This window comes from Trichosurus vulpecula, chromosome 8 (genome assembly GCF_011100635.1).
Source record: "Trichosurus vulpecula isolate mTriVul1 chromosome 8, mTriVul1.pri, whole genome shotgun sequence".
NCBI classification, from domain to species: domain Eukaryota; kingdom Metazoa; phylum Chordata; class Mammalia; order Diprotodontia; family Phalangeridae; genus Trichosurus; species Trichosurus vulpecula.
Genome location: NC_050580.1, coordinates 251,141,695 through 251,162,546, shown reverse-complemented (window position 1 = coordinate 251,162,546; position 20,852 = coordinate 251,141,695). Strand labels below are relative to the sequence as shown.

The window sequence follows — 20,852 nt, the reverse complement described above, 5'->3', positions numbered from 1 at the left end:
TCCTCACATGCTACATGGGCAGGCAGAAATGACTCTAAGAATACACAGATAGGCACATCGATTAAACTAAAGCAAACAGATACAGGGGAAGTCTGTGGGAGGTGACTAGTTTCCAGCCTTCTGAAGGATCAATTTTCATGACAAATGGAAGACAAGTAGAGATCAAATAATTATGGAAATTGGAAGACGTTGCTACAACAACAAAAAAAAGTGGTGAAGAAGACTCTGCTAACTATTGACCCACATACTTATTTTCTCAATCTACACATTTACTGGAGGGATCCTGGATAAACATATGAGGTAGGAACAATTAGACTTTCAAAACCAAAACTCTATAGCAGATGACATCAGGAGAGTCCCACACCTGACTGAGAGGTACACAAAAAACAAGGATTTGAATTGGTTGCACAAATGTAACCTTCTGAAGGATCTGTTCCAACAGGGTTACTCAATGCATATTACTAAGATTATACAAGATTCTTTGACAGACTCAAGAAAAGGAGATAGATTTGATTATTAATTTTATTATTTACTTTAAATTATTGCTTAATGATTACTAATATTGAAGGGGAACAGAACAAGCATTTATTAAGTACCTGCTGTGTGCCAAGCACTGTGTTAGGGACTAGACAAGTATTATCTCATTTGACCCTTACTACAATTCTGAGAGGTAGGTGCTCTTACCATCCCCATTTTAAACTAAGGCAAAGGGAGGTTAAGTGACTTGTTCTTGGTCACACAGCTAGTAAGTGTCTGAGGCTGCATTTGAACTCGGATTTTCCTGACTCCGGGTCCACTTAGCATCCTTGAGTAAGGCATACACATATGCCAGCCAAAGACTTTTTCCATTGGCCATGTAGGTTATCTTATATTGAGTCCACAGTGAAGAAGGGTTCCCGATAGAGTATGAAGTCCCCAGATACTCCAATTAGCAAATGCCATGTTGCTAACTGCATCCAGCTGTGGAACGCTGCTGAGTGTCCTAAATTACATCTATGATCACTCAAAAGGGCCCAGCAGTTCACAGGGAGGAACAAACAGATGCTTATTTCCAACCGTCCAGTTGCTAACAGGTATTCAGATGGAAAGCTCTTAGGGCTGATTCATTAACTTTACCTCTTGCAAAGACACGGCGAATCAACAGTGACCCTAAGTCCACAACTAAATGAGAGGAAGGAAATGGGTCAGACTGCATTTGTGAAGCCGTGTAGTCTTTTAATCACCCAAAGCGTCTCCTGATACTAAAAATTTCTCTTTACCTAATATTTTCTTTGGAAGATGCTAAGTGGCTATGAATGGTGGGATACCAAAACTTTTAAGGAGTCAAAATTATAGATTGCTTGAAGCAGGAAAGGCCCATGAAACTATAGGCCACTCAGAGGAAAAGGCCTGCTCTAGCTGTAAGTGGGCTAAGCTGATTACCAAGAAGGAACTGCTTGCAAGGGGCAGATTGCGTCAGAGATACATAACCAGAAAAGGATGTGGGCCAGACACACTGCAAGAACAGGAGAGAGGGATGTGCTGAATTTGCACCCTCATAATTTTGAGACTTAGGGGATGGCCTTGAGCATGCTGTGAGGTTCTGCCTGCAGTGGATTTGTGGTAGGAGACATGCAAGAATCACATAGGTTGATGGGCTGTAATCTGCACTATTAGAAGGAGGTATCCAGATTGATGAGATCACAGACGGTTCTCCTCCTACCTGCCTGACCATTCCTTCGCAGTCTCTCGTGCTGATTCATCATCTGTGCCATGCACACTAACTGTGAGTGTATCCCAGTGCTACGTCCTGCACCCTCTTCTGGTTCCTCTCTATATTTTCTCTTGGCAACCTTGTCAGTTGCCTTAAAGTATTAGAAATACAATTCAATTTACGGGCAACTTTACAGGACAACAGTCACTATGAAAAATGAGCCTAAAAGAGTAGTTACATAGAAAAAACCTTAGTTATCCTAAATTTAAAGTAATCCCAGCTAATATCAAGTTGCTTTTTTTAAACTTTCCCAGTTCCATTAGTCTCCTTTACCATACCTTCTATACCTTTAATCTCTCTTCACAGTGACCTAAGTTCTCCAATTTTATTCCTGCCTAATCACAAGTGAAGATGGAGTCTCAAATCAAAGACAAGAGTCTCTGCATCAAGCCTTATCACACACCTCCCTAGAGGCAGCCCCCACCTCTACAGTCATGTGCTTCTTACTGCTGTCCCCATGAGACTGAAGAATGGATTTTGTCTATGTCTGAAGCCCAGTCACAACTCACTTTTTGTTTAACCATTATCCTTCGATGTGAAAATAGCCAGAAAGATTTTTATAGGTATGGGAGTAGATTACAAACCATTGTGAAAAACGAAATCCTTTTGAACTGCTATTGGCCACTCACTTTCCCAAAGCAAAGCAGAAAGTGTCTTTGCTCACAGTCCAAATGCTCATCTGTAGCACTAAGCGGCACATGAAATTACATTTCAATTACGAGCACTTTCAGCATGTTACTGGGTATTAGCAGTACATAAAACGCTACCTATTTGAGGAAGGAGCTCTGCTCTCTGCAGTAAGGCCTTTAAAGCAGTTTTCAAAGGAAATGGTGCGGTCCCGAATAACTAAAACAAAGGTCTTTTCGATAGTACAAAACATACTACATGAAGTGAAGTAAAAGCATAAGGAAGCATGCTACCTACTATCTGACAGACAGGTGATAGATTCAGGGAGCAGAATGAGACATCTATTTTTTGGACATGGCCAATTTAGAGAATTTATTTTGCCTGACTATGCATACTGGTTACAAGGAGTTTTGGGGTTTTTTTTTACCCCTTTTCCAATGAAGGGGAGATGTTAGGTTAAAGGGAGAAAAAAGCAGATTTTAGTTAATTGGGAAAAAATTAATTAAAAAAAATCTGAATGGATAACCTTTTGCGACGCCTATCTTTCATTACTACTTTCCCAGCTTTTTTCTCTGACTGGGATCAGACGATAAGGTCCACAAGAAGGTGATTAGGCTAATGAGGGACCCAGGACAACATAGGCAGGTACAAAAGGGCTGTGTCTAGTGGCGTGGAACCTAAAATAAGTCACACTGTGTGTCCTGCTAACCTCCACCCTCAACACTAAAGAGGGAACGTCAAGGAAAACCTCGAATGGGTAAGAATCACACAAAGGCAATCTCAGAAGTTATCTAGTCCCATGCTTTTATTTTATAGCTGCGGAAAATCTAAGCCCAGAGAGGCCACATGACTTGTCCAAAGTCAGACATCTCGGAAGCAGCAGAGTTAGAACTCAAACCCAGGGCCTCTATGCCTTTCTCGTCATTCTGGTTTCTACCACACCGGATGGCGTGAAGCGAAATCTAGTGGTCTTTCTTTTACTACAGAGAAACCACAAAAAATCGTTCTCTAGGAGTGGAACATGTCATTTGCTTTATTGCTTTGGGAGCATACACACACGCATACTTTTTATTAATCCAAGTCTCACCTTTCTGGTCGTAAATTTCTGGAGGCAAATCATAAGGCACAGGAAATGAAGTTGCTGGCTCCCGGTTTTCTGAAAAGACTTTCCTCTTGACTTTGAAGGTATCCACTCCCTGAAGAAACACAGGGTGATATTACTACGGCACCCAAAATTCCAGGAAAAGAAATGCTTTATGGAACAAATGCTATCTTTTATGAAATTTACAAGCCAATCCAAGTGGGTTCAGGGAAGTTAAAATGCCAAATATTTTCCCCTCCATTTGCACCCAAATCATCTTTTCTATTCTTTCATCTAAAACATTACCTAAAAGGAAGAGAAGTCTAAAAGCAGATGATGCCTGTACAAATTTCATAGAGAGAAAATGGAACCAATTTTAGGCATCACAACCCATTTTCACCATAATCCCACATAAATTTTGTATGGAGCTGATGTAACTCACTGTGCAAAAACACCTCTAAGTACATGATTACCAATTTTCCAGACAGGAGCTGTCACACTAATCGGCTACTTGTGGTAGAATACGGCGGAGGATGTGACTGTGAAAGTCCCAGCAGAGATGGCAAGAGTCTGAGCCTGGGATTTGGGGGATGGCAGTAGGGAACAGCGAGGAGAGAAGAGAAGCAAGGTATCATGAAGAAAGGGGCCAGAGAGCATCCCACTTCCTGCATTCACCAGAGATGACCTCTGGGATAGACACTGAGATTTTGAGTTTGAAGAGACTACAAATTATCTAGTTGAACATCCTCATTCTGTGGTTGAGGAAACAGAAGTTGAAAGAGGGATGGAAACTGCATAGGGTCAGACAGGTAAAAAGGCCGTCCAGGTGTTGTGACTGAATTCAGCGGGGCGTTGAGGATGAGGGTAAGGTTAAAGATGATGCTGACCAGGGTTTTGAGACAGGACGATTAGGAGGAGTAAAGCAAGAGAGCTGACGCCAGGTTTTGTACAACTCACTTGACTTTGTTACTTTAGAGGGCAGTCTCTGAAGAGGAAGACTGATAGTATCCTAGAATCATACAAAGAGAAGCACACAGAATGGGGTCAAAACTAGACCAGGCCTTGAAGTCATGTTTTACTCTTTCGGGAAAGGGGAAGTTTAGACATGAAGCTGGAAAACAGGTGGCCAAAAGAATACTAATTAAATTTGCTATGGCACTCATTTATTGTTCAAGAGAAATTATCTTTGATGATAAAGCAGAGTCATTGTGTAGCATCAAATTAGAAACTGAAAAGCTAGGTGGCACAGTATACTGAGTGCAGGAAGAAGACCTGAATTCAAATCCCACCTCTGACACTTACTAGCTGTGTGACCCTGGGTAAGCCACTTAACATCTGTTTGCCTCAGTTTCCTCAACTGTAAAAGAGGGATAAAGAAGCACCAACCTCCCAGGGCTGTTGGCAGGATTGAATGAGATAACAATTTGCAAAATGCTTAGCGCATGTTAGCCATAAATATTAATCGAGGGCCTCAAAGATAGCTTCTTGCTCTAACTTTATGATCTGATGTTGCTGCCATGGATTTTTACCCATGCGGAGGTCCACAATGAGGGACGAGATCATCCTGAAAGTATTCCTCTTGGTAGGAATATTTTTTAACTCTTAGTGTGGCCAGAGCTACTTAAAAGTTTCTTTGAGTTCTTGTGGCCATTATGACTTTTTTTTTAAAATACTCTTTAACATTCTCTTTTTAAAATTTTCAGTTCCAAATTTTCTCCCTTCCTCTCCAGTCTGTCCTCCACTCATCGAGAAGGCAAGCGGTACATCCTCCACTCATTGGGAAGGCAAGTGATACATTATACTCATTATACATATGAAATCATGCAAAATATATTTCCATATTAGCCATGTTGGAAAAAAAAGTAAAAAAAAATTCAATCTACATTGAATTAATCAGTTCTCTCTCTGGAGGTGGACAGCATTTTTCATTACGAGTTCTTTGGAAGTGACTTAGATCACTGTATTGATCAGAGTATAGTTGATTATCATTACAATTTGTTATTGTGTGTAACGTTCTTCTGGGTCTGTTCACTTCACTTTATACCAGTTCACAGAAATCTTCCCAGGTTTTTCTGAAGCTATCACCTTCATCACACTAGTATTCCATCACAATCGGATACCACAATTTGTTCAGCCATTCCCCAATGGATGGGGTTTCCAATTCTTCGCCGCTGCCACAAAAAACAACTGCTATAAATATTTTTGTACATATGGGTCTTTTTTCCTTTCTTTTTCTTGGATCCTCTTTGGGGTACAGGCCTAGCAGTAATAGCACTGGTTCCAAAGGTATACTGGATATTATGACTTTTTTGAAATGAAGTTGATAATCCTGCTGAAAGTACCATAAAAATTTCTAAAGGGCAATGACACTGGGGATTTCTTGGTTTGAGAGTTTAGGAGGGAAGCAGAGCCCACATTTGGGGCTAATTCTCACTTCACAGAACAAGGGGGACGATGACAATCAGTAAAACCATTTCTATACCAAATACCCAGCACAGTGACTGGCACAAGGCAGGCCCTTAAATAGTTGCTATTATGCATCTACTAAGGACAGCTAGGTGGTGAAGGGCATGGAGCCCCAGGCCTGAAGGCAAGCCCTGAGTTCAAATCTGACCTCAGTTGCTTTAAGGGCTGTGTTACCCTGGGCAAGTCATTTGCCCTTTGCTGTGCCTCCTCGTGCACAAAATGAGGATGATAAAAGCACCTGCTTCGCAGGGTTGTTGTAAGGATCAAATGAGATGATAATTGTACACTACTTAGCGCAGTGCCTGGCACACAGTAAGCACTAAATAAATGTTTAAAAAAGACAACCCCCAGCCCCTCTGCCTCAGTTTCCTTATCTGTAAAATGGGGATGATAATAGCACCTACCTACCAGGGCTGTTCTGAGGGCCAAATGAGGTAATAACTGTGAAGCATTTAGCACAGTGCCCGGCACATAGCACTACATAAATGCCAGCAATCATCATCATCGTCACCTTCATCACCTACTGTGTGCCAGGCACCGTGCGAAGTGCTTGTCAAATATTCTCTCATTTGACCCTTAAAACAACCCTAGGAGGTAGCTGCTATCATTAAGGCCACTTCACAGCTGAAGACACTAAGGCAGGCTACAGGTTAAGGGACTTGCCCAGGATCACACGGCTAGAAAGCGTCTGTGGTTGTATTTGAACTCGGGGCCTCCTTACTCCAGGCCTGGCGCTCTATCTACCGTACCACCTAGCGGCCCTGGAGAGCTTAAGCAACTTGAACTGGTTGGTTAAGTTAACAGAGCTAAGATTCAAATTCAGCTGTCCTGATTTGGTGCTCATCCTATTAACAGGGCTGAGAAAAACCCTGATATTCTATGCCTTGTGAGTCATGCGGGAGGTAGGACCCATCAAAGGATCTGAAATATGTTATGGGAAAATCAGATCAACGTGAGAAAGAACGTGCAATGCGTTAAAATGAAACATTTGAGAAGAAAAACAGATTGCAGACTATTGGCCATGTGTTGGTAAGCAAAATGGGCTCCTTAGCACTTAGTTCAACAAGTGCCCTTGAAGAGTTTGGCTTTTGTTTGCTTTGAGTAACTCAGTATATTTCATTGAGTCTTACTAAGTGCTAAGCCCCAGGCCCAAACCCCTATTAGGTGTAAAACCTATGTGGGTGTGGATTGGCAACTAAGGTGGGGCCCAAGGTGGGGCTAACTCCAGGGAGGACCTAGTTTACATGTCTGGGACAGCAGAGGCTCTTAGACCACGTGGGTTTAAGTCACCTCTTTGTGACGATTCTAGGTCACGTGGGTGAGTCACATGTGTGACTCGCCCCTGACGCTGAGAAAGATAAAACCAGGGGTTGGCCTCCTCTTCCTTGGAGCTCCTACCTACAGCAGTGGTGGCTCACGTGACTCTGGGCCAGCCTTTGTTCTGAGCTCCCGGGCTGAACCTAGATGTTGGTAACTATGAATTGTATTGGGTCTGTCTGTTGATGTTTGTAATTTGTTTGTATGTTGTTCTGAAGTTCAGGGTGCTGGCCTTCTCCCCTGAACTAAGTGAATGATATTTGTATGCTGAATTAAAGCAAGCTTGTCAACCCCTTCATGTAGCTTTCCTTATTAAAGCAGATCAGAAGAACCTGTGCTGTTGGCAGCTTTCTGGGTGCTGGTTGTGGGTGGATCTTACATCCCCACAGAAGCTGCTAGCTGGATTGTTGAAACAGGCCGACACAGTCACTGTTCAATATTCTCTGGGAATTCAGATAGAAGCCATTTTCTTCTTCCCTTTCTTTAGTCACCATGGAGAGATTCTCGTAGCTTCCTAAGCTCACTATGATTCACTTGACACCCAGATCTGCTTTCCTACACATCTCACCATGTGTTTTTGCTTTGTTGTATCTATCTGGCTTTCTATTTAACAAATGGTTGGTTTCATCCAATTCTGACAAGGACTAGGGAGCACTTTGGTCCTTGGAGTACCATTTTTGTTCCAAATTCTAGGGTTTCTTTAAAGGGGTTTCTTTGTCCTTCAATCTGTTTGTAAAATAATTTCAGTCCTTCAGCTAATTATTCTTATTTATTTATCATCTGTGGTATTACTGGGCATTTCTGAAACCAAAGGAGATGCTTCTATGCCACATATGCTTCTATGACAGAAAACACAATGCAGTGCGCATAAAATATCAGGTGAGAGGGATGATACATCTCATAGCTCAGAAATTGCCAGCTTTTTCCTCTAATTGCTTTGAGAGTGAAAGAGCTCATCAGCTCTGCACCCATTTGAGCTTCATAGCAAAGTCCTATCACACGGAGCAAACAGCATGAATCTCAAACTTCTTTCCACTTTTTGTGGCCACTGGGTAGGGGAATGGGGGGAAGAAGAAGGTGTTTCTATTAGAAGCAAACTAAAGCAATATGCTCTACATAGAAACCTATATACAGGTTAAGGTTTTCCTCCCTGAAACAATTCTCAAAGAACATCACCGATTCTTCCAGGAACACACTGTTCAAAGATGCAGCAGCTGACAAGGAATTAAGACAATGGTAGTCATCAGCTTGCATAACAACAACCCTAATAACAGTTCCCAGTTGGGAACTCTTGGGCGCATTATGGTTCCTAAAACACATTTACACATCCATTTATCCCCTCACACCAACCCTAGTCACTTTTAAAAACCTAGGCATCATCCTCTGCCCCACGTGTCCACACTGTTACCAAGTCTTACCATTTCTACCTTCCCTACATTTCCTGTATAGCCCCTTCTCTCTACAGCCACAACCAGTGCCCAGGTAAGGCCTCCATCCCTGCACTTGCGGACTGCTACCGCAGCAGCTTTCTGGTTGTTTTCTACCTTTAGACCCCCCATTCCGGTCCGTCCTCCACTCATCTGCCAACGTGACCTTCCTAGGAATGGCAGGTCTAGCTACATTCTCGGTTCAGTTGTGTCCGACTCTTTGTGACCCATTTGGGGTTTTCTTGGAAAAAATACTCAAGTGGTTTGCCATTTCCTTATGCAGCTCATTTTACGGATAAGGAAACTGAAGCAAACAGGGTTAAGTGACCTGCCCAGTTAATAAGTGTCTTGAGGCCGGATTTGAACTCAGGCCTTCCTGACTCCGGGCTTGGTGCTCTATCTACTGCACCTCCTAACTCCCACGTTACACTATTTATATAATTTCAAATTGTTTGTCAAAATGGTTGAACAATTTGAAAGCTCCACCAACAATGTATTAGTGTGCCTATCTTTCCACAATCCCTCCAATATTGACTTTTGCTCTTTTTTGCCATCTTTGCCAATTTGCAGGTTGCATGAGAGGAAACCTCTGGTTGTTCTGATTTCCATTTCTCGCATTATTAGTTATTTGGAGCATTTTTTCCACGTAGTTTTGAATACTTTGCCGTTCTTCTTTGGGGAAGTGTTTGTTCATATCCTTTGACCATTTATCTATTGAGGGATGACTACTAGTCGCATACATACATGAACACATGGATGGATGGATAGATAGATATAAATCTTCAATGTCCGGCTCAGTTGTTTAGTCGTATCCAATTCTTCCTGAGCCCATTTGGGGTTTTCTTGGTAGACACACTGGGGTGGTTTGCCATTTCCTTCTCCAGCTCATTTTACAGTTTGGGAAACTGAGGCAAACAGGGTTAAGTGACTTGCTCTGGGTCACACAGCTAAGAAGTGTCTGAGGCTGGATTTGAATTCAGGGAGATGAGTATTCCCATCTCCAGGCCTGGTACTCTATCTACCATGCCACTTAACTGCTCATATATCTTGGATATCAAATCCTTATCAGAGAAATCTGATACAAAGAACTTTTCCCCCCATTTGACCACTTCCCTTCTTATTCTAGATGCATTAATGTTGTCAATGCATTAGATTTTGTTTCAATTTCCCTCTTGCTTTAAACATAGTCTTATCCTTCATTTACTTTAATATTTTAAATACTTTTAATAATGTAGTATTTTTAAGGACTTTAATAATTTTTTAGGTGGCCCTGTTCTCACTAGCTCTCTTCCCTTCCCCACTCATCCCCTCTTCCCATTTGATATTCCCCTTCTCTCTCCTCCCCCTCAGCTTGTCTTGTTTCTTAGTTTTTAAATATTGTTTTTGTGCCCCTTTCAAACAAAGAGAAATACCCTCTTCATTATCCAGCCATCCTCTTTCTGTTTACTCTAGACTTTTACGCTCTAATTCATGGAACCTATAATTATGTGGTCTCTGTCTTTTCTCTGTATTCTTAATGCTACCAAAGCTTCAAAGGCATCTACTCTAGACTCTGCCCTCTAGGCGCTGTCTGCCACTGCCATCTAGGGCCTGCCTCACAGACTCCCCTTTTCCATTGTGCCTCATTTCCAGAACAATGCCAATTATCATAGGTGTCAGAGAAGACATTGTTCCCACCATGTCCATGACAGCGCAGTCCACTACTGCTCTATATCCTCTCTTGTTGACCTTTTTTTCTGTACTTGCCTGGAAATCTCTTCCCTGGGTCCATGCTCTCCCACTCCCCAGGTGCCACTTGCTTCCCTGAGGTCCCAACCCCTCCCCTCTATCCCCAAGGACAAGCAGACTTTTCAAACACCAAAGGCCCCATGCCACATCCAGTGGAAGGTGCTCATCTACACCAAAGATCTCGCTTTACTCACAGGAGTATTCCTCAGTGAAGCCCTCTCTCAACTTCAAAGTAAGGCCTCCTTCCTCACACCTGCCCCCTTTTCAATCTTTCCTTCATCCTCCTCAACTACTTCCCTGTGGACTCTTCTCTAAGACCACAGAGATTACCTTCCCTGAACTGCTAGCCTTGACTTAACCCCAGGCACACTCCTCATTCCTCTCTATCCCCCTGCTCTCCTCCATCCCCCTTTTATGTACTCTTCTATGCCATGGTGTGGTCCCACAAAAGCATTCACTCGTAGGCAGGGTGTAGCCAGGTTCTGTCCATAATGCCCCATCGTCTGCCTCTTTACTGTTACCTCTACCAGATCTCTGCCTTCAACCCTGTCTCTTTGTGTACTCTTAAAAAGGAGTCTCTTACTGGTCTCTCTACTGTTACTTTGTTGCTCTTGCTATCCTTGCCTTCGGCCTTTACTCCTCCTGCATTTCTGTTGTTTGATGTGTCTGAAAAGCACACCAACTCTTCAGTTCTGGTTTTTTTTCTATAAATGTTTTAAACTCTTGTTTATATTTTTGAATGTCCTTCCTTTTTTCTGTATGGTTAAGCTCAGATATGCAGGGTAGGTCACCCTGGGTTGCATCCTGAGCTCTCTTGTACTCCCAAACACATAATTCTCTTCCCTCCTATGTTTTCTAGTCAGTGCAGAACAAGCTTGTATTGTTTGTCTTTTCCTTTGTATTTGAAAGTCTATCTCTTGATTGCTTGCAGTACTTGTTTCTGAAATGAATTGTCAAATTTAACTCCTATGTGTCTTGGAGTTTGCAGAGCTGGCTTTGTTTCAGGTGATCTGTGAATTCTTTCCATTGGAACTTCATTTTTTTATGTTCAGAAGTTCAGGACCATACTCTTCTATTATTTTCTTCATCAAGCTGTTAGGATTTTTTTTTTTTGGTTCTATTGTGTTCTTCAGGGAGACCCATGATCCTAAGGTTGTCTCTGTGCATCCTGTCTTCAAAATCCATGTTTTGCTTGCATTGTGAGCATATTTTTAACGTTATTATTTTTCTCTTCTTCTAGAGCCTTCTCTTTCTTTCACTTCTGTGTATCTGCATTCTCAATCTATTGTTTTCTCTTCTGCTTCTTTGGTGAGGTTAGCCACTTAGGATCTAAGTTCTTCTGTTCATCATTTTTGTTGCGCAGGCCATAAATTCGGCCCTCATAAATGTCATTTCTCCTTTAAACTACTCAGGCTTAGCACAGTGTGACCCCAAGCTCTCCTCAAACTCTGCAGGTCCTACTTCAACAAGTGTCAGATCATCTTCCTTCATTTCACAGTATTTATTCATAGATTCTTGGACTCATTTATTAGATATGGAAGCCGTATTTCCTTCTACTGTTACAGTTCTTCCTGTTTTTATTTATGTTTGTTTTATTTATGTTTGTTTATTTATGTTTGAGGTGTTAGAGTTTTCTTCTTCCTCAAATTTTTCACAATGTCAGCCCATCCCTTTCTCTCTCCCACTTATTTTCCTTATCACTCACGTTCTGACTACTTCCCTTCTGATAGTGGTTTTCCTTGGGAGCTAGGTCTTAAATCATCTCAGCCTAGGTCAGAATTGGCCCCATCTGAGTGCTGTGCTCTTTCCCTTAGGCTTGGTGGAGCGATGCACAGCTCTTCATATACACAGGGTCCTGTCCCGGTGATCTGCCCCACTGCCTCTGTTCCTCAGTTCTCAGGTCTGGCATTGGCAGTTCAGCGCTTTTGCAGCACTGGTGCTTTTGGGTTGTAGCTCCCAGCAGGCTTTCACTTCTGAAGGGCTGTGGCCATACTGGCTGTCAAGGCACGAGCAAAGTTCAGCAGCCTAGAGCTGGGGTCTCCATGGCCCTGGAAAGTGGGATGGAGACCAAGGTGAAGCGACGGAATTTGATGCAAGCCTATGTTGTGTCCTTGGGCCTGCTGGTGCAGCCCTGAGACAGGTAACGGGGGAAATGGAGGAGCGGTGCTGAGTGAGCTTAGGGTCAGTGAGTATCAGCTCCTGGGTTTGAGGGGATTCTCTTTTTTTAACCTTTTGAATTCTGGGTGTCCTGGGCCATGGAAACAGCTCAAACTACTTTACATTTGGCACATAATTTCTGTTTTGGAGAATTCTGAGAAGTCAAAGTTATGGGAGAATAGTCCATCAACTCACTGCTCGTGTGACCCAGAAGTCTAGTGTTTTATTTGTAAAGCGCTTTACAGACACTATCTCATTTTATCCTCAAAACAAACCTGGGAGATATCTCTAGTTTACAGAAGAGGAAACTGAGGCAAATAGGTTAAGAGACTTAAGTTCACACAGCCAGTAAGAGTCTGAAGCCAGATTTGAATTCAGGTCCTTCTAATTGCAGGTCTAGTGCTCTCTCCACTGCCTCGCTGCCTCTTACTGGTGAGTAAGGGACACAGGCAGTGTTTGCTATCAGGTCACTTCACTCCAAGTCCAGGATCCTTTTCACCATTCCCCACCATCTTCTGACACTATAAAGAACAGCAACAGATGACCTACCTTCTATGTAGTTGACTCAGACATAATCTGATAGTCACAGACTGTTTTTTGGAGTTGCTTCTTCACATTTAAGAGGACTAACTCCAAAATTCCTGGAATGTTTGCCCATTCACAAAGAAGGACCATTTCTTACAGGAAAGTTGTGTAGGTCTACCACAGTACAAAGAACAGGATACCCAAGCAGCTGCTCTATGGTGAAGTTAACCAAAGGCAATGTTAAGCAGGTGCTGGAGACATCTTAGGGAAGAGGGGAAGCTTGCTTAGACTACAGCAGGCATGGAGCATGTGGCTGAACCTGGGGACCATGCCTTTTTATCCCTGGTCTTTCTCCTAGTGACTGAAACACCCTGACTGCTCTGGTGGCCTGGGCAGATGCAACTAGGGGATTTTCTAAAGCCCACTCTCCCAAGGGAATAAAGAAATCAGACACCACGCACAGGCACCTAAGGAAGTTCAGCAAAACCCTGAAAGCCAGAAACACTCACCCGAGGGTGGGTGATACCACAGTGGCCGTATCTGGATATAGAGCTGAATATTGACTCACTCTCTCACTCTCTCACACCAGTCTATCCTCCACTTAGGTATCATGCATGGAATTCTCTCCTTCTCTGCCTCCTGATGAGGTAGCTTCCTTCAGGTCTCAGCTAGAATCTTACGTTCTACAGGAAACTTCCCCCCCAAACCTTTTAATTCTCATACTTTCTCTCAGTTGATTATTTATAATTTATTCTGATACAGTATTTGTAAAGTTGTTTCCCTATTGTCTCCTCCATTAGACTGTGAGCCCCTCGAAAGCACGGAACATCTTTTACCTTTTTCTGAATCCCTAGCCCTCAGCACAGTGTTTGGCACGTAGCAGGTGATTAATAAGTGTACTGAATGACTGACAATACCTAACTTACTTTTCTGTCTTTTGTCTTAACAGGTTTTTTTGTTATCATTCAGTTGTGTTCGACTCTTTGTAAGCCTATTTGGGTTTTTCTGGGGAAAGATCCTAAAGTAGTTTGCCATTTCCTCCTCCAGCTCATTTTACAGATGAGGCACTGAGGTAATGGTGCTAAGTGACTCGCCTAGGATCACACAGCTAGTAAGTGTCGGAGGCTGGATTTGAACTCAGGAAGGAAGATGAGTCTTCCTGATTCTAAATCCAGTGCTCCATCCACCGCATCGACAGGGGCAGTTTTAAATCACTAGCTATCTTACGTTCCCTAAAACCTCCAAGTTAATCACTACTTAACAAAAAGTATAATACAGGGAAAAGAATGCTGGATTTTGAATCAGAGAGCTGGATTTGGGTTACAGCTCAGTGAATGAGCTAGATGACTCACCTAGATGACTTTGGATAAGTTAACTTCTCTGGGACTTGATTTCCTGATCTATAAAATTAAGGATTTGGGTTGATGATCTCTAGGCTCTCTTCCAACTCTATATCTATTAACTAAGAACAAGAATAGAATTACCTACAGCTGTTCTTGCCAATCAATGAGTCAACCAGCATCTATTAAGCTCCTATAGCCCGCAGAGAAGAGGTGGGGATGCAATGACAAAAGTGACTGTCCCTGAAACTCAGGGAATTTACAATCACCCAAGGAAAAGACCTACAAAAACACAGACACACAGTGATTTGGAGGGAAGGATGCTGGTAGCCAGGGAGAGGAGGAAAGCAATGATATAGAAGCGGGAGACTGAGTTTAGCCTTGAAGGAAACAAAGGGATTCTGAGAGCTGGAGGTGAGCAGAGAAGGCATTCCAGGAACAGGGGGCAGCCTATGGCCCTATGCAATGACAGAGAGCAGGGAGAAGGAGGATCTTTAGGAATGGTTCAGCAGTCTAGTATGGCTAGGCAGTCATGTGTGTGTGTGTGTGTGTGTGTGTGTGCACACGTGTGCATGCATGTGTGTGTGAAGGGGAGCGAAGTACAACTGAGCTGGAAAGGTTGTCCAGGAGGGGCTTCAAATGCCAAACTGAAGATTTTATAATTTGATCCTAGAGAAAAGAGGCTTAATGAAAAGGGTCTACTGAACAGGGGAGTAGGTCAGACCTGTGATTTAGGAAAATCACTCTGGCAGCTGTGGAGGACAGACAGGAACGGGGAATGACTTGAAAGGATTAGATTAGAAGGCAACAGTCCAGGTGAGAACACTCAACTCTGAATTAGGAGAGTTGTGGTGTGAGAATGGGAGAAATGCTGGGGGAAGCAAAATTGATAAGATTGGGCAACTTGATTAGAGATGGAGGATGAATGAGAGTAAAGATGGGTTGATGACAAAGAGGTTGCAAACTTGGCTATTAGAATGATGGAGTCCTTGACAAAAATAGGTATGTCAGGAGGAGGATTTGGGGGTAAATATGATGACATATCTTTTGGACATGTTGAGTCTGGAAGTCAGTGACTGTAAATTTACTGGAGCAGTGGGAGTGAGTGCAGAGACCTGCTGGTTCTAAGCCCCCACCATGTTGCTGATGGATGACTCAAACCTTTAAAGTAACAACTGGGGGCAGAAACTTATTTGCACTCACCTTATATAGCAATCTGTTACCAGATCCTGCTGATTCTACCTACATAATGTCTCTTTTATTTTGCCCCTTCTGTCCTCTGACCCTGCAGTCATCTTGGTGTATGCTCTCATCGCAAAATGTGTACACTATTGCTTCATTTTTCTGAGCTGTAAAAGAGGGCTGGTAATACTTCTATTACCTACCTCACAGCACTGTTGTGAAAGTCAAGTGAAATAGCAAATTTAAAGCACTCTCTGAACACCAAAATCTCCAACTGTTACTAATAATCATTATTACTAATAGCACTAAATGCTAATATTGCTAATATCAACTATTAATAAAAAAGGCAAAAGAGATTATGCCATTACCTATGGCTGCAATCAGAAGGCTGTTTAACAAAAGACAACGAAACAGCGAGCCACTTTAACCTCTGAGTCTCGCTTTTTTAACTTGTAAAATGGAGTAGCTGGATTAGATGATTTCTCAGGTACCTGAAGCCTCAAGGTCACATATGGCCCTCTAAGTCCTTGGGTGTGGCCTTCTGACTGCATCCAAACTTCACAGAACAAATCCCCTTAATAAAAGGATTTGTTTCCTACAACTTGGACTCAGTCAAAAAGCCATACTTGAGGACCTAGAGGGCTACATGTGGCCTTGAGGTCACAGGATCCCCACTAGGGTGTCTCCCTGGTCAGGTTCACTGCAAAGTTGGGCTTATTTCTTCCAGAAAATGTGGTCTAAAGTAAAGAACAATGAGTCTGAGAGTAAAAAAAAAGCCTGGATTCAAGGCCCTGATATGCCGCTTAGCAGCCATGCGGTTGTGGAAAAATCATTAAAATCTCAGTTTCCCATTTTGAAAAGCAGGGAATTGCTGTGGCAATCAACTAAGGGAGGTATGTAAAGCCATTCCCTAAGCCTTAAGATGCTTATATGCTTGTTTTTTTCTCTCTCACTCTCCTCTCATATTTCCTTCTCATATTCTGTCTGTTTCATATCCTCTTATTCTCTTTACCCTCCCCCATATTCTTTCATTCTCTCTCTCCCTTATTCTCTTCTCCTCCTCTCCTTCTCCTTCTCCCCTACCACACCCTCCTCCCTGTCCCTGAACTAAGGCTTTTGGAACAAAATATATACGTATGTATGTATACACATACGTATATATACACACACATAATATTATACATGTTTATCATCTCTATTTTATAAGGCTGTTATGAAGATTAAATGCAATAATTTCAATGTTATACAAAATATAAGTGTGGATTATTATTAGCTTAAGGCTCAATTATTTACACAAAAAGGTGCAGTAAGACAGGAGCAATTCAGTATATGGCTCCCTTGGAACGTCTAGCCTTCCCAATCAACTAGCAGAGGTCCTACATGTTTTTGGGGTCTCCTCCCCATCTAAAGCGGGTGTCATTCCTATCTCCTGGCCCGAACTGAGAAGTGCCTCAGAACCCTAACGAACGTCACGTATCACTGGCCCATAGCTCTCTGACTACAGATCCTTATTCTCCTGACTAAGGAGAATTTTAAAAGATTTCTGAGTTTCCTTTGAGGTGAAAGACTCAGCAACATTAGAGGTTGGAAATATTTTAGATGCAAAAGGTCACTGAAAGCAAAATTTACAGCAAAAGTATGTGTTCTGGAACGCCTTGTGATGAGGGCACTTACTAGTGTGAAGAACAAAAGTTGTAACACTGGTTGCTGATAACTCAGAAATGTGGGCGTTATGGACATGCAGTGCTCAAAGATGTGCTACATTTAAGGTACAAAATCCAAAAAGACAGATTTTCTTTTCTTTTTTTAAATTTTTCTCTCTTTCTCTTTATTACATCACTAAAGTAGTACTAGCAGAGATTATGTGGCTGATTTGGAATTCAGGCTGAAGATATTAATTGACTGAAATCTATTCATGGCTGGGCATGGAAGCGCACACCTTTAATTCCTGCTATTGGAAAGGGTGGGATTGGTGGGTCCCTTGGGTTCAAGAGTTGTGAGCTACGGTGGGGCTAAAGTCAATCCAGAGTTTGCATTAAATTCAACTTTAATATGGTGAGCTCCCTGGAACGCTGGGTCACCAGACTGCCTGTGGAGAGACAAACCAGCCCAAGCTGGAAAAAATGCTTCAGTAATGCTCAGCATTCGAATAGGGACTGGACTTCTAGGTCTGGCAAGACTGGGAGATCGAGACTCAAAATAACAAAAATAAGGATCTTATGAAAAGCCAAGCTGTTGGTGGTGGTGGTGGTCAGTCATTTTTCAGTCGTGTTTGACTCTGTGATCCCATTTGGGTTTGCCATTTCCTTCTCCTGCTCATTTCACAGATTAGGAAACTAAGGCAGATAGGGTTAAGTGACTTGCCCAGGGTCACATAGCTAGGAAGTGTCTGAAGCTAGATTTGAACTCAGGAAGATGAGTCTTCCTGACTCTAGCCCTGGAGCTCTATCCACTGCACCACTAGCAATAAAGAAATGCCACCATGATTTTGTCAAACTTTTTGCCCTTAGGATCCCTTTACACTTTCAAAAATTATTGAGGATCCCAATTTCCCATATTAGAAAATTTTATTCATCTAAAAATAAACCCATTACATGTTAACATGAATAACATTTTTAATGTTTATGCTTTATGATGTTTAATGATAAATAACTATATTTTGGAAAACAAAAACTTTAGTGAGAATGGCACTGTTTTACTTTTTGCAAATCTGTTTAATGTCTGGATTAATAAAAGAGCGAGGTTCTTATATCTGCTTTTGCATTTAATTGGTTTTAATGTTGTTTTGGTTGAAATTTATGAAGGAAATCTGGACTCACACAGAAAATTGGAAAAGGGAGGAGGAGAATTTTAGTTGCTTTTTTGGGTGAGTATGGATATTCTTCTTTGATAACATGCCAAAACTGTACAAATGGTAGCTTCTTAAAGGTCACCTGTAATGTGGAATTAGAAACTATGTCTGTGAACTTTTCACATTGTGTCACATGCTGGATTAAAATCCACTGGTCTATCTTGCACTCTGAATGGATCTTTTGCCAATACATGGCTTTATTAACACTATACACTGGTCCCTTGGAAAATATTAGTGCAATGACTTATGCCGATCATCCAGATGTTGACACATTTCCCTTTGCAATGTCAAAAAATCACATTCACTAATATTACCACCGATCTCATCAGAAAAGTCTTTAAATATCAGGAAACTGTCAAGCTCAAAGTGGTAGAAACATGTTTCCAAAATTCTAATTTTCAAATGAGAATTTGAATTTTATCACTGGCAATAAATCCTTTTCCCTGAGGTGAGACAGGCTCACCTTGTTCATTCTCAAGAAAACACCTGCCAATTACACAAGTAGCCATAGTCTGTCATTCATTCTTTCAAGTAAAAATGGTGTCCCGTGAAAAAAGTGACTACTTCAGCTCACAACTCACAAAACTGTACTTGGGTATGTAGCCGGAAGACCTATTTTGTCACAGAATATTATGTGTACTCAAGGTCAAGATTTAATTAAATTAATAATATTTATTGTTTCACCGAGGACATTTCTTAATTGAAACTGGTTTCTTTTTTACTTCTGTGAATGCCTGGCAGTAAAGAATTCAACTGCTAATACTTCAGCGTGTTGCCACTATTATGATTTATGCTAAGATACCAGAAGTTTGAACCATCATTGCATCTGCAAGATCAGTGCAAATGTCAGCACAGTGGTTCCAGGATAAATCATAAAGTTCAAAATACCTATTCAACACTTTGAATATTCATGTACCACTTGTGTTTGTTGCCAAGCGTTCCGATAAAAGAAGATCTTCAATGATCAGTTGGTGTTAATACTGGATGTGTACAAGCAAAACAGCAAATCCAGTCATGTCTGCAGATTCATCCATTTTAAGGCATCCATTTAAGGCAGAGAACTCAGTCTTCATGTGCTTTCTCCTTCTGTTTTACTATATTTTTATTTATTTTATTAAACATATCCCAATAATATTTTAATATTCATTTTTTAAAATTCTGAGTTCCAAATTCTCTCCCATATCTCACCTACCCATTAAGAAGGCAAGCAATATGATACCCATTATACATGTGAAGTCATATAAAATATATTTCCCTATTAGTCATGTTGAGAAAAAATGAAAAGAAAACTTAAAAAAACATGATTTAATCTGCATTCAGTCTTCATGTCTACAGCTAAATCTCTAAGTTACAGCTCATGCAGCCTCTGGAAAACTCCACTGTATACTTGTGAGAGAACGAGAATGTAAAGGGCAAGTAACAACTTAGCATGATGATGAAAACAGTTTTGACCTCAACAACCCCCTGAGTCCCAGAGAAGTGAAGGGATCTGCAGATAGATGATTATACAGGTGCTAAGTGGCAAAGCCAGCACTCAAACTCGAGTTCTACAACTTCAAATCCAGGGCTCCTAGTAACTAATGATCATGACGATAAACGCAAGGCATTACATCACCCACAGATGCTTTTTCAACAAAGATGTTGATTACGACCTTCTTTGTTTTTATTTGAAAATCACTAATGATTTGATAAACCTCAGTTAAGTGGGAATATTCGATAAACCCAAACACCTGATTTCCCAACTGCTGTGGATAAAAAGAATGCACTATAAATAAAACAGTGTATCCCAATCAGACCACATCTGGAACACTATGCTCTGAATGTGATATTTTAGAAAGAACAAATAACCTGGAAAGTGGCCAAAAGAAGAGCAATCGAAATGGCGAAAGGCCTTGAGTTCACGCCATATGAGGATGTTTAGAATGGAAAGAAGACTTAGAAGAAACTATAGTCACCTCCAAGAATCTGAAGAGAAGTATCACACGCAAAGGAGATCAGGCATGTTAATAGAAAAGGCCTGACGAGTTTCCCTAGTTACTTATGTTTGACACGGGACGAAGTGAAAGACTTGAACACCGGACAGTTAATCAAGTAAGATTCACTTATCTGAAACAGGTAAAGGATATTCAATAAGGATCCTCAGTGAGGACACTGCACTGATTCAGGTGAGAGTTACTCCCCTGCCCCTAAATTGCCCATTGCTGTCTGCTGGTCAAGCATCAGGGAGAGATGGAGCATCCTGTAATTTTTTTGTACTTTGGTGATCAGCAAGCTGGGATGACAGCCTGAGCCTTTAGTCCCTTGAGTCAAGGAAGCCTCAACCTTTAAGAACAGAACCAGTTCAGCTCGCATGGAAGAGGACTGTGGTAGGTATTCCTCCTATTACAAGATGGCTCTG

At 41.7% G+C, this 20,852-nt stretch overlaps 1 protein-coding gene across 3 annotated transcripts in view; it reads right to left on the bottom strand.

Moving 5' to 3' along the window:
* Positions 1-20,852, bottom strand: part of TDP1 (tyrosyl-DNA phosphodiesterase 1) — a 184,195-nt gene that overhangs the window by 22,793 nt on the left and 140,550 nt on the right. For all 3 annotated transcript variants that reach the window (XM_036769574.1, XM_036769575.1, XM_036769576.1), the window contains one exon: positions 3,468-3,576. In XM_036769574.1, the coding sequence (XP_036625469.1) occupies positions 3,468-3,576 (109 nt within the window). The remainder of the gene's footprint in view (positions 1-3,467; positions 3,577-20,852) is intronic.